Source organism: Colius striatus, chromosome 16, assembly GCF_028858725.1.
Source record: "Colius striatus isolate bColStr4 chromosome 16, bColStr4.1.hap1, whole genome shotgun sequence".
Taxonomy (NCBI): Eukaryota; Metazoa; Chordata; class Aves; order Coliiformes; family Coliidae; genus Colius; species Colius striatus.
This window is the reverse complement of record NC_084774.1, coordinates 8,935,272-8,949,017: the sequence shown is the minus strand read 5'-3', so window position 1 is coordinate 8,949,017 and position 13,746 is coordinate 8,935,272. Positions and strand designations below refer to the sequence as shown.

At 46.0% G+C, this 13,746-nt stretch overlaps 1 protein-coding gene across 6 annotated transcripts in view; it reads right to left on the bottom strand.

The window, feature by feature from the left end:
• Positions 1–1,408: 1,408 nt before the first annotated feature.
• Positions 1,409–13,746, bottom strand: part of RTEL1 (regulator of telomere elongation helicase 1) — a 46,132-nt gene continuing 33,794 nt past the window's right edge. For 3 of the 6 annotated variants that reach the window (XM_062008772.1, XM_062008775.1, XM_062008774.1), the window contains 7 exons: positions 13,150–13,287; positions 12,502–12,618; positions 10,341–10,583; positions 8,615–8,791; positions 7,917–8,108; positions 7,320–7,423; positions 1,409–2,325 (listed from right to left, as the gene is read on the bottom strand). In XM_062008772.1, the coding sequence (XP_061864756.1) occupies positions 2,251–2,325; positions 7,320–7,423; positions 7,917–8,108; positions 8,615–8,791; positions 10,341–10,583; positions 12,502–12,618; positions 13,150–13,287 (1,046 nt within the window). In that variant the 3' untranslated portion in view covers positions 1,409–2,250. Of the gene's footprint in view, positions 2,326–2,800; positions 2,942–7,319; positions 7,424–7,916; positions 8,109–8,614; positions 8,792–10,340; positions 10,584–12,501; positions 12,619–13,149; positions 13,288–13,746 lie in introns of those variants that run through there. The other 3 variants (XM_062008773.1, XM_062008776.1, XM_062008777.1) reach the window with 3 other exon arrangements.

Sequence of the window (13,746 nt, the reverse complement as noted above, 5' to 3'; positions counted from 1 at the left end):
TTCCACTCCTTGTGCAGGCCAAGGAAACACGCCAGGAATTCAAGATGAGCATCCAAATGAGGCCCCAGGGATCTGCTCAGGAGCAGCAGGAAGCCTTACTCCTCACAGAGGATTCCAAAGCTGCTGACTCCAAAGCATCAGCATCCAGCTGATCTGCCTTTCCCTCAGAGCATCATCTGTTTTCTGCTCTTTCCTCTTTTAAACTCGTGAAATACAACTGTTAGTGCTGGACTCGTTCAAAAAGCCCCAAACAAACGGCGCTGGAGATCACACAGGGCACAGCCTGTGAGGGTGCAACCTCAACACAAAACCCCCTTCATCAACAAATGCAATTGAAGCACAGGTCAGGTATGGAGCTGCCTTGGTTTTGAGAATCCAAGCTGCCTGTTCCCATGTGTCTGTCAAGATTTCAGTCCAGCAAAATGGAGCTTTTCCCCAACAAACACAACACAGTCACCAGGCTGCAAAGCTCTGGGTCCTTTGGAAGGACAGGAGTTTAGCATCACAGCCTGCTTGACACCAGTGCTCCAAATCTTCTTCCTGGTCATTTTTACAACACACACATTAATTTCTCTGTCATTTTTCCCCACTTACTTTTCAGACACCCAAGGCTTTCTCTGGTGTCTTCAGAACCTAAGCCACTATCTCAGTGCCCTGAACACACACAAGGTAAAATTTAAACAAGTCAGAATGCATATTAGCCCCAAAATACCTTAATTCCTGCCTAAATCTTCATTAATTATTAGTTAATGAAGTAAGGGAAGCTCCCCTGTGGCTGCCATTAACATCACTCCTCTGGTCCTTCAGGCAGCCTGACCACAGCCAACGCTGCTGTGAGTCCAGGCAGGGCTCTGGTGCAGTGGAGACAGATCATCACCCACAAGATGAGGCTGTTTATGGAGAAAGTGGGTTCCAACCTGAAAAACACAAATTCCTCAGTGAGGACCAATATCCCAGCAACCCTGAGATCTGAGTGACACTGGGTTTGGATTCTGCACCTGCAGGAAACAGGAACCTCGGAGGGTTTTGTGTGAAAATGCAGCTCATGGCTCGATTCTGAGTCACAAAATGGTAACATGAAACTAAGTCCCCTGGTATGAAACCCACCCACAGGCTGAGGAAAAATCCATCCTGATGTTGTTAAGGAATATATTCTCCCAGAAAACTGAGTGGCAGGAGTCTCTGTCATCACAGGAGCCCTGAAACTAATGAGCAAGAGAGAACTCGACCTTTTGCTCAAACAAAACTATTCAAGTGTCAAGAGTCTCACAGCATAAACCTCTCCACTTCCTCCTACCAGGGCCACTGGGACTCAACACCCAATGGTTTTAAAATGTATTTTTACTAGATATCAAACCAAATCAAGCAAAACCCCAATTAAGACAAATGGTTTTATTTATAGCTTCAGCAGATGTAAAGAGGACACCATTCCTCAGCATCACTTGCATCCACTACTCACAGAGAGTGGCAGCATTGTCATTGTCTGTTTTAACTCATCCAACTTGATTTACTTGAAAGTTTTAGTTCAATCATTTCCCTTTTCTTCTTGGAAAGTTAAAATCAGCCAACACAGGCACAGTGGAAGTATCAGCACTGAGCAGAAACCAAAGCCGCCTCCTCAGGAGATCCCAGGGTGACAGAAGGAATGGGGCTTTGGGGTGCAGAGCAGATGCAAGGGCTGTTTCTGCTCACTATCCAACCACTGCTGTTTCACTTCAAAAACAAAAAAACCATCCTTTCAGTATCTTCTGCAGTTGGAGCCAGCAGCTGCTGCCCAAGCCCAAGCAGTGAAGGTGAATCACCTCTCCCAGGAACGCTGCTGTGGGAAGGAGGGGAGCCTGGTGTCCCTGCTCACACAGCTCAGTTCCACTGTGGCACTGCTGCTGGGGTTTTTCCAGGGTCTGATAGCACCTGATTGGGCCAGTGGATGACACCTGCCCTCAGGATAGAAACTTTCAGCCTAAGAGTAGCCACAGTAGAGTTTACAGGCCAGAGTATGTAAGAAGTCAACCTTCTCAGTTCCAGTGGGGCAATATTCCTCTATCTCCTGCCAGTGGCTGGAGAGAGAAACCTCTCAGGTTTGCCACCTTGGTAGGAAGAAATGATACATGTTGGTGCACAGCATGAAATCCAGAGCCAAGCACCAGAGATATTGAAATGAACCTTCCTCCTGCTTCCCATCAGCTCTAGAGCCAGACTGCAGCGATTTCCTTCTGCTGATACCAGGTGTTTGCCCTTTCTGCCACGAGATTATGACCAGAAGAAAACCTGGATCAGTCGTTGCTTCTTCACATCACTGTGGCACCCTGGGCATTTCTTCACCATCTGCAGACATAAATGAATGGAACACATCAACAACAGAGAGATTCATTGTATGGAGTTTGCAGCTGTCCAATGTGGGCTCTAAGCCATGGCAATCATTGGACAGTCCCCAAGACATAGTATCTGCTGTTTTTAAATGCAGTCTTACCATGCAGTCAGTTCCTTAACTGCCAGTCACCAAAGCAGGAAAAAGAAAGCATCCCACTGAGGTGGCAACAACCCTTCCAGAAGCAGACTCAGGTAAATTACACCTATGACCTATCTGGGAGGCTAAGATTCAGGAAGGAGGAAACACAGAGCCTGCAAGAGTGTTGTGAAGAACAGAAGTGCTGCTTGTTAGCAAAATCCCCTCAGATGGCTGATGAGTTCCCTGAACTGGCTCCTCCTGCATGGATGAGAAGGAAGTGATCTCCTGGGCATACCAGGACAGCAGTGAGACGTGTGCTCAAGACCAAGAGTTTTACAGGGGAATCAAGTACATGGATTTCTTCATACTGCCCCACACCTTTCCTGGTTAAGGGCAGGAGCCTGGGTACTGAGGAAGCCACTTCCCCACTCTGGTTTCAGTTTGCTTCTCCACTCAGCTTATATTTTCCCATCTGGTCTTTGGCCATTTGACCTGCAGATGAACCCCACAACTGTTCTTTTTCTGTCTTGCAAATTAAGTGGTAAAACTGAAGTGCTCAGCTTGTTTCAGGAGTGAACTAGTGAGGTGGTGTCTTCTCTTTTCAAAAGCTCATCTGCACGAGGAAACTGCCAGCTCAGTGGCCTAAAATGATGGTTCCCTATGGCAGTGGCTTCCCTACAGCCTGGATGTGAATCACTGCAACAAAAGATGTTGACTGCAAAGCAGGATCAGGCACAAGTACTTTGCTTCTGGAAACATTAATTGAAGTTCCATACATGGTGGGGAAGAGGAAAACTCTCTTTACCTCCCAGCAGACAGTGAACTGACAAAGAGCTCTGAGAAATGTCACATATCATTGTGAAATCTTATTTGCTCTTTTTTTAGTCCAAATGAGAACAACTCAGTGCCTCTGGAATACCTGCAAAAAAGACCCCATGAATAAATGCAGCACTGAAGCACTGAAAAGCAGCAGGAGACCTCTGCAGAGCAAACTAACCCCCAAAGCAGCCTGTCCTGGCCCAGCCTCTGCCAGGCTTCTGCTGAAAATCCCCCACCACACACCACCACTAATCCCTCTGATACCCCTCCAGCTGTGAGGAATTCTATCTGCTTCTCCCTAAGCTCCTAAAACATTCCCAAATTATTCACTGCCTCTCCCCAGCACGAAGCTACTTCAGTAAAACCAGCAACTGGAAAAGGCAGCACGACTTGCAAACCCTCAGTTGGTGCATTGTGACTGCAGTTAGTCACTTCCTCACAGGACAACATACACCAGAGTGGTTTGGGGCTGAAGAAACACAGTGACTAACTCATTAGCAAAGAAAATAGATGAGTTTTTGAGTCCAGCCCAGTCAGAGGTGACAAAGTCCATGCCATGTGGTGAGTTCAGGGCTCACACAACAAACATGGTTGCTCATTTCCTCTGGTAAGGGCCCCTCTGTCACAAATGGAACGGGGCTGTCCTCTGTACAACCAGCTAAGGCATGGGGAGGAACCCAGGGCCTTGTGTGATGGGCTTTCAGCATTGGTGGATGAGGAAATGGGCTCAAGTTGCCCCAGGGGAGGTTGAGATTGGAGCTGAGGAAGAACATTTCCCTGAGAGGGGTGTCAGCCCCTGTGCCAGGCTGCCCAGGGAGCTGGGGGAGTGCCCAGCCCTGGAGATACTGAAAAGTCACATAGATGAGGTGCTGAGGGCTATGGTTTGGTTTAGTGATGGGCTTAGCAGTGTCAGGTGAGTGGTTGGACTCAAGGCCTTTTCCAACCACTATGATTCCACGTGTCTATGAAAGCATCCAACACTGGCCCAGATGACCTGCTAACATTCCTGTGTATTGAGACCATTCATCACATCAGAAAAGGTGATGAGCTCATGTAGTTTGTTTTCCATAACAAGACTATGGAACTTCAGTCATGCTGAGACTTGAGGTGTGCTGGAACAGTTCCACAGAAGGTCTCAGCTGGTGAGAAGATGATCTTTACATTCCCCACACCCAACAGTTCCTTGTTCAAAGCAAGAAGAAACCTCATTCTTTGAAAGAAAGACTTTGATGTGTTATCCCTGGGAGAGGCAAATGGGTCACACTGTTGGTGTACACAGAAAGACTCCCAAGGAAGGATGGAGAGCCACCATGCACTGGAACAACATTTTGTTTGTCCTTTCCAAACAAGCAGAGCATTAAACTGAACTAGCAACAAACAGGTTCACAACTACAGCAATAAATGAGATGGTTCTTCACCCCAAGTTTGGCCAAGCTGTGGAAGGACTTGTCTTGGACATGGGTGACGTGGATGACAAGTTCAGTTGTGTTTAAAGGGAACTGGGTGATGTGATGGAAATGCATCAGAGGTTTCTTAATACACAGATGCAATCTTTGTCTCAGGGAGTTCTGGTGCTGCAAATGGCACTGAGGCTGAGAGATCACCTGCAAGAATTATCACTCATGTTTTCCATGTTCTTTTAGCCTACCAATCCTTTTTTGGCCACCGAAAGAGACAGAACACCAGGCTGGAGGAATCTGTCTGACTCAGTATGTCTGTTACTGATCGGTGGCATCAAGCTCTAGCTGTCTTTCATCTTCACAATAAGACTGTGTTCACTTCACAAGTGGATACACAAAGCAATGCTGTGATTCATTTCACCAGGACAGGCAGCTATCCCCTGCCATCACTTGATGTGCCGTGGGATGAGGTTTCGCTGTAATTAGCAAGATTATTCTAGTGGCAGATATGGAAGTCATTAACAGCAAATGACCCGTGGAGAATGACTCACTTCCTCAAACACAGTGTTGCATTGGATATCTGAATGGAACAGAAAGAGCACTTCCAGTTGGAAGGAACCTACAGTGGGCATCTAGTGCAACTGCCTGACCACTTCAGGGCTGGACAAGGGCACTGGGGCATCAGCCACCTCTCTAGGAAGCCAGTCCCAGTGTCTGACCACACTCCCAGTAAAGGATTGTTTCCTGATGTCTAGTCTGAACCTTCCCTTCATGCAGCTTTGAACTGCTTCCACATGTCCTGCCCCTGGATACCAGAGAGAAGAGCTCACAGTATCTCCCTCTCACCATCCCTTCCTCAGGAAGCTGGAGAGAGAAATGAGGTCAGTCCTCAGTCTCCCCAAACCACACAAACCCAAAGCCCTCAGCTGCTCCTCACAGCACACGCCTTCCAGCCCTTCCCTCAGCTTTGTTCCCCTCCTCTGGCTGCAGACAAGTACCCCAAGGCAGTTTAATCTAGCAGACCAGACTATCTGAATCCCCAGGCTAAGACAGGTGCAGTAATCAGATGAAGGAATGGTTAAAAACCACCCAGGCTGAGCAAATGCAGTGATTTATCCATGAGCTATGGAAGTGAAATCAGAATCTAGCTGTGAACTGTGACATTAATTTGGGGATTAAAAAGAAAGTCAGAGCTCAGAATTAGTGATTTCAAGACCAAAACCACAGCAGAGTAGTGCAATTGCTCAATATGAAATAGTTCTAATTTTATCATGAGGTGATAAAGCAATAAATCACATCTCACTGGGCAAAGAGGGACTTTTCCCCAGACACTGATCCGATAGAAGCTTGTGGCCCAAGATAACATTATCTCCTCATGAATGTTTGCCTAACCAAAAACACTCCACAAGGACTTCCATGATCAGCTCAAGCCTGGAGCAGCAGAGATTGTACACATATGCTTGTAAAATGCTTGTCATGACTTCCCTAGAGCTTAGTGGAGAATGCTGAATGAACTGTCTGTTCCCATTACAGAACACAATCATCGAATCGTTTTGGCTGGAAGAGACCTTTAAGATCATCCTGGCAGCAAAGAAATCCCTCCTCACATCCAGCCTCAACCTCCCCTGGTGACACTTGAGGCCGTTTCCTCTTGTTCTATTGCTTGCTACCAGGGATAACAGACCCACCCCACCTCACTACAGCTTTCTTGCAGGTAGTTGTAGAGAGCAAGAAGGTCTCCCCTGAGACCTGCAGTGTCCTCTGTCTGAGAAAAAGGCCTTTCTCTGCACCTTGGAATGCCTGATTCTTTTGTCCTTGCTTATAAATTCACAAGTTGAACTGTTTTTTGCATTAGTAGCCTTCTTCATCACCTGTGAATGCTCAGAGACCACCCAGTTCTTGTGTTAGCCTTCCATGCCCTGAGTCACCTGGCTACTGAATCAAATGTTGGGTAAGACTCCACCAAACACATGCACTATGGGATCAGTTACATCCTCTTACCTAAGAATTTCAAGCCCCAATTTACTCAGCCAGGACAAGAGAACACAAGAGGTATGTGAGGATGAATTTAGAATCACAGAACCCTTTAGGTTGGGAAAGATCTTTAAGATCACCGAGTCCATGAGTTAACTTGACACTACCAAGCCCACAACCAAACCGTGTCCCTAAGCTGCACATCTACACATCCACACTGCCAACACCCTCAGGGAAGGTGACTCAGCCACTTCCCTGGGCAGCCTGTTCCTGATTTGCCTCATCTCATGATAGTGCTTTACAGAAGGCTTTACATGGGAAAAACTATGAAAGTGAGCAAAGAAAATGAAGTGAAAGATTCAGATGGTTACAAAGATCCAACATTTTTTCTCAGGTTGACTCCACAGCTTGCTGCCTGCAAAGATCCAGACAGGAAAGCATGTGAAGGCAGCTCAGGAGATGCAAAGGTGTAAAAACCACACCAGAAGGCAGAGGTTTGCCTCCAACTTTCATGATTTTCCATGTTCTGCAACAAGTGGTTGATCTTCTGTCAGGATTTGGGTGTTCCCTCTGTAAAAAGAGGAGTTCTATTTCCAGGGCTGTTCACATGGCTCTCCTGAAGGGAACAAAATTCACCAGCAGTTGCAGGACAAACTGAAACCAATAAACAAGATAACCTTTAAGAACTGCTCCCAGCATGTTTTGCAGCAAGTGAAGTCACATAATGGGCATTTAAAAGGCACATCATCCTCAGATTGGCAGTTAGAGCACTGGAATCTACCTAGAACAGAGGGGAAGAGGGAGAGAGAGAAAGAGAAGGAGCAAATGACTAAATTCCAGTAATCACCTGCAAAATGCTCACAAATACACCTTTCCAGTGTAGTCCAGAAACAGTGACCCTGAGCTTGATGAACTACCAGTGTGTTACTTTATTCCTTTCACGTGACCTTACTCAGTCTCTGGTGCTTCAGAACCCCAGGCAGAAACTGAGATTAATCCTGGCTTTACAAGGAAGCTGTCAAGAAAAACCTGTGACATTCTCCACAAACCACCACACCATTGTGATAAAAGATAATGAAGTACTTTGAGAGAACACATGGCAGAAAGCACAGATTCTCCTTAGCAAACCACACTAACCATTACTGCACCTGGGCAAATAGAGGCACCAACCAGGCCTTATACAATGGACCATCCAGCACAGAATTCTCATTTCTAGAACTTGTCTCTGTTCCCAAGTATTACAGAATTGCTTCCAAAATCTCACCTACACTTACCACACTCTGGCTCCATCTCTGAAGGAAAGACAGGCACAGGGCCAGGGCCTGTGGGCTCTCTCACATTAACAGTTTCTTCCGATACATTGATCTTTGGCAATTCAAGTTTGCTCTTCTGGTTAAAGCAGAAGGAGGAAATCTTCCTCTGAATTTTCTCTGGAGCCTCACCCTTGGAAGTGGCTGCATCTGGTCCTAAAGATATAAATCAAAGTAGTCTAAAGCAGAAGCCAATCCACAGACTCCACAAAACACGAGGAGTTGAGTTGTCACAGCACAGGGAGAAAAGCACAAGCTGGATGACTACTTTGTAGTGCCAGACTGCTTGGCAACAGGAGTTTCTGATACTAAGCCACATGTTATCACTGAAAGGGACCCTTTATATTGAACTAACTCTGTGGAAATGCTTCTTTGACAGACCTTGTCCCACCCTTCCTCCCACCCCACCCCACCTCCATGTGTGCCTTCACCCATAATGTGCTTCCTAGTTTAAAGATGCCACTGTTTCTACTTTTTGTAGTTTCCTTGCACTTCCCCATCTCACATCCCCTTCTGTCTCACACCTGTTGGCTTTTTTTAACACAGTTTGGATTTGCTTTGATCTTCCTTTCTACCCTAGTGCAGGGAGGCCCTTGCCCACAGCTAATATCACAGTAACAATAAAGAAGATTCCAAACTTCACACAAATGTTCATTCCCAACCTTTCAGGTGGCTGCTTTCTCCTTTAGGGCACGAGCTCTCCAAACTCAGAGGGCTCCCTTCACCTTGCACCTGCTGCTGCAGTTGCTTCTCTCCCTCACCACACACCATTCCAGTCAAATCCTTGCACATCTGCTTGAACCTCTCTTTGTGATGGGGGCGCACAAACATGTAAAACCCTGTCCAAAAGAAAACAGAGTCAAATGCACTGGAAAACAAATGCCTGAACGTAGAAGAGTCCTTGCTTTGGAAAGGAGAAATACTTTGGAAGCTGAACACTATTGGTAATATTCCTCAGAGTATCTTCAGGTTGATGGAACCCTCGATGGTTTCGTTGATTTGATGGTTATGGGCTTTTCCTTGCCAGAAGACAGAGGAGTAGTTAGTACTGAGAATAATCTCAGCTCACCTCAAAATGCTTCCATTCCCTACAGCTAAACAGAAACACCTGACCCAGCCCTCCACCTGACAGCTGGGCTGGTGAAATCAGGTGTACACACAAAGCCTGAACAGACTGTCTCCTAAAGGAAATCTCTTGCTACTGTTTGGTTGACAAGGATGCACAACACATACACAGAAATCCTAAAAAAGCCCAGTTAGGGTTTACTGCCAAGTGCAAACAAAGTGCTACCACCAAGGCCTCCCTTTGCTCAGCAAAGACACTCACTGTGGCTGCAGAAGGAGTGCTCAGGAAGGGGGGAGGGGAGATTATGACTCACGGTGTCACACAATTCATTTCCCTCCCACTCTCCAGTGTGCCAAGACTAATCTGACTAGTTCATGCACCAGAAAAAACATTTTCTAAAAATGTGGAGCCTGTGACACGTGTCCAAGGCCAGGGGAATACTCACTGTGATCTCCTACAGACAACAAACACAACCACACACGCCTGTGCATCATTTCCTGCACAGCATTCACCAAGGACATGGGAGAGGGTGGAACTGAGGTGCTGTGTAGCACAAGACAAGCTGTCTCCATCAAGGCAATCAAATCCATCACATAATCCCCCTTCTTTTAAACACTAAAACCCAATTTCAAGTTCTGAAGCCTTGTAGCTTCCTCAATCCTTTCATCATAAAAGCCAGGAGAGGAAAAAACCCAAAGCAAAGCGCTTCTCAGATCAGCTTGAAGCCTCTAGAAGATTATCATCAATGATAAGGACACTACATTATGACACAACCCTGTGACTATTCCCAGGTAAAGCTCTGTAGAAGGACAATGAATCAAAAGTGTGGTTGCTTATCCCAAATCCTGGAAGTGAGCCAAGGGCTGAGTACCAGCAGAGCAGTGAGGGTCAGGAGAACACTGAGGAGGTTCAACAGTCAGCACTGGCTTTTCTGAAGAGCAATCACTTGTGGTAATTGAGGAGAAAAAGGTGAGGAGAGCATGTGATTGAAGTCAGCCCGACTGGAGGTTGGGAGTGCAATCACTGAGGTCTTATCTCATGTTTTTAATGCACAATGAACAGAGATAACATTTTATAACCTTGCCTTGTATTCTCTCCCAATGCCATTCACTTCACACCCCTTTCCTGCTGCTCTGACATTTATCTGGGTTGCCAAACCAAAAGATGGGAGAGGTGAAGTTTATCAATGCTAAAAGTTCATCCTAGAAGGGGAGAATTCACAACCCAATGAGCAGGGAGAGGTTGCTGCTCACATAAGACCACGGTACCTACGTCCTTTTCTCAACTAAATAAAACTGATCTTAAAATCATGAATCCCTTACTTTGTAGGAGATTAAAGTCTTCTGGCCTCTCAGTGGTGAGGGCTGCTATCACAGAGATCATAGCATCATAGTCATCTGTCCTCTTGTAAGCCACCAATGCTTCATAGAAGCGGCTGTAGGTGCTTTGGGTCAAAGCCCGTTTCACGTCGCTGAGGTAGGCAGCCCTGAGGACCTGGTGCTGATCTCTCCTGGAACATGAAGCTTTTTCCGTGTCTCTCCTTGGAGCTCGACTGGCATTCTGCCCTGAAACACAAAGAACATGTGTGAGCAGGGCTTTGAGAGGACAAACAGGTCACTCTTGTATCAGCTTCTGCTTTCATCAGAAGGCAGTTTCTGGGCTACTTCAAAGTAGCAGAAAAGTCACCAGTGCCCTGCAGAGCCACCAGTGCTGCAGAGCCACCAGTGCCTGCAAAGTCAACAGTGTTGCAGAGCCAACAGTGCCCTGCAGAGCCACACGTCTCCCTTTGGCACGGCCTCAGGCAGAGCCAAGGCCTGCTCCTGGCAATGGCCTCAGAGTCACCTCATTCTAGGGATCACTTTTAGCATCTTCTAGAACTTTTTGATCTTGGAAATGGAGAAATGTGTCAGATGGTCACTAGGGAACAAGAAAATTGTACCACAGAAGACACTGCATGGGGGTCAGCAATCAATCAGGCTTTGTGCCACACTAAAGGAGCACTTTGAACATTCAGCTAACCAACTACACTGACCTGCTCCATGGGCAAGCAAACTGCTGAGAGCAATGGTACAGAATAGATTGCTCACCCTTTATTAATGAAAGGCATCTGTTTCCCAGCAGGAAAGCATAATGTCAAAAGGAAGAACCAAACTGCAATAACACTGAGGAGCGCACAAGAGCAATGCAGAAGCAGGACAGAAGGCAGGAGCAGCTATGAACATTCTGCTAAACTCCAAGTGGGCTCCTGTTCCAAGTGTCACACTTTGATTTCTGACAGTTTCAGAGAAAAAAGCTCTGGCTTGCATTTTGCAGGCATGCAAACATGGCTGAGGAGATGCTGACTATGTGACAAGAAGCTGATTGAAGCTACAGCCAGCCACATCTGTTGGTATTTAGATCTTTGTTCTTCACTAAAGAACTTTTTAAGAAGATACTGAAGTTTGAAAAGATGGGCTAATGTCAGGCTGCTGAAAAGTGAAACACATGGGCATGGATCTTATAACCAGGAACTTTTCTGGCTTATCATACAGCTTTCTGACACCTTCACAGGAACATGCTCTAACTGTGGTGTGAGCAACAGGAATCACACATCACTTATTGCTGTTATTCTCTCCATTACTTTCAGTGAAAACAAGCTCTTGTGCAAATCCACCTCCTGGAGCTCAGGACAAAAATGTTCTGTTTTGTTCAACTGTTCTTAAAGCACAAAACAAGAGAGAAAACCAAAAGAAACAACATGGCTTCCTCCACAAAAAGTTTTGAAAGCCTTCCAGGAAACACCAGCTTTTGATTTTGATTTAAAAAGAAAGGATTAGCTTTTGACTATTCTTTAGCCTCTAAAGAAAGACTTGTCCAACCATCCTACTCATTTCCTTGTGAGAAACACAAAAATTTCCCAGCTGTTCTCAGGAAGACCTGCAATCAATCCCTAACTGAGCCCCTGCCTTGGAAGATAAACACTGGGTAGTGTGAGATTAGTGGGATGCACACAGAGATTAGGTGCCATGGGGAGAACTTGCTAGGCTCTGTGTCTGCAGAGGAAACACACTGTCCACATGAGTATTGCACAGTAGCAATAATAAACCAGGAACTTCTCCATACTGGAATGAATATTGACCTAATGTAAAATTCCATTCCTTAAATGGCTCTCTTATGAACCCTGGGCAAACAAAAAGCCCAACAGACCTGGGCTCAGCCCTCCCTTTCCCTCCCTGACATCTGCCACGTCAGCCTTTAGCGTAAACTCCTGCCTTTAGGTGGTTTCCTTCATACCCACCCCGATTCAGCTTATTGGGGTTTGTGTTTTGTTACAATTCTTGCTGAAAAATGTGAATTCCCATCACTCCTACCTAGAGGCAGTGAGGCACTCTGCCAGGTGAACACCAAAGCCATCAGTTCCCACCTTGAGAACTTAGTGACAGTGACAAAACAGAATGAAAACGTAGTCCCAAAGTAACATCCATTATTGAACATGAAGGGTACCTGCACTAGTCAGTCCTGTTGTCAAATGGAATCCTCCCTGGTTGAGGTGGAGCCCAGTGTCCAGTTGAGCACACGAGTCCTCTGAGAATGCTGTTTTCTGCTGACTCTGTTTTTCTTCTGTTAAAACAAACCAGTCCATTAGCAGTGAACTTTGGGAAGAAGGAACACAGAGTGGTGCACTTCAGAGTATGCCATTCTATGCTGAAAACACCTGCAGACATGCTTCTCTGAAAAGGAGGGATGAGCTAACACCTTGCTTTATTTAAGGCTTCATTGTTCAGGGTTTCAAAGATTTCCCAGGCTCTGTGAGGACATGAAGAGCCTCTGTTTCCAATTCTGGTGGCACTGTGTGTGTAGCAAAGACACAAGGTTTGGAAATCCACAAAGCAGATTCATGATGTAAATAGATCTGTAAAATCCCCTTTGGAATAAAAAGGCATCACAACTAACTAGGAGAAACTAAAGCTCAGGCATCTGGGTATGCTCAGGGGAAGGCAGGCAAGAGGATCATGCAGAGTGGAGACTTAGCTCAATACTGCTTCAACTAAACTGCTTTCCATTCCTGTGTTTCTACACACCAGATGCACATTGCTCTGTGCCTGGGTGATGCCCACCAAACGCTACAGCTGCCCCAAACCAGCTCCTCACCCAATTTCTTGGCTAGTGTCTCTCTCTCTTCTCGCAGGAGGCTGTGCTCAGGTTTGTAGCCACAACCCATTCCAGTCAGATTGCAACAGGCTTCATCAAACTGTTTTTTATGTTGAGGTCGAACAAACTGGTAAAAATCTGTTGTTAGAGAGAGGGAAGGGGGGGAATAAAAGAAAAGAAAAACAAGAAGAATCATTGCAGCACAGGTAACAAACAGCCCAAACCTACAGAGGCAGCACTCCTGGGTTTGGTAACAGGAAGATATAGAAGGGGCAGCTAAGTAATTGAAATCCAAATACTGTTCTGTAATATTTATACAGTGAACACACTTGGAAGTTAAAGGTTACACACCTCATAAAAGGTCAGCTACCATGAAACTTCCAGTCGTGTCCTTCCCAGCAGGTAACGATGGTGACCTAATGGGGCAGTAGCTCACCTCTCAGTGAAACCAGTACCTGCCACTAAAGGTCACCAGCTGTGTCAGAAACCATGGGGTCAAATTACCTGCTAGGCTGATACTCTGAATAACTGATATCCTGTTTATGTTACACCTCCTCTTACTCACTATGAAAGGCTTGTCAAGCAAAAGCCCAAACA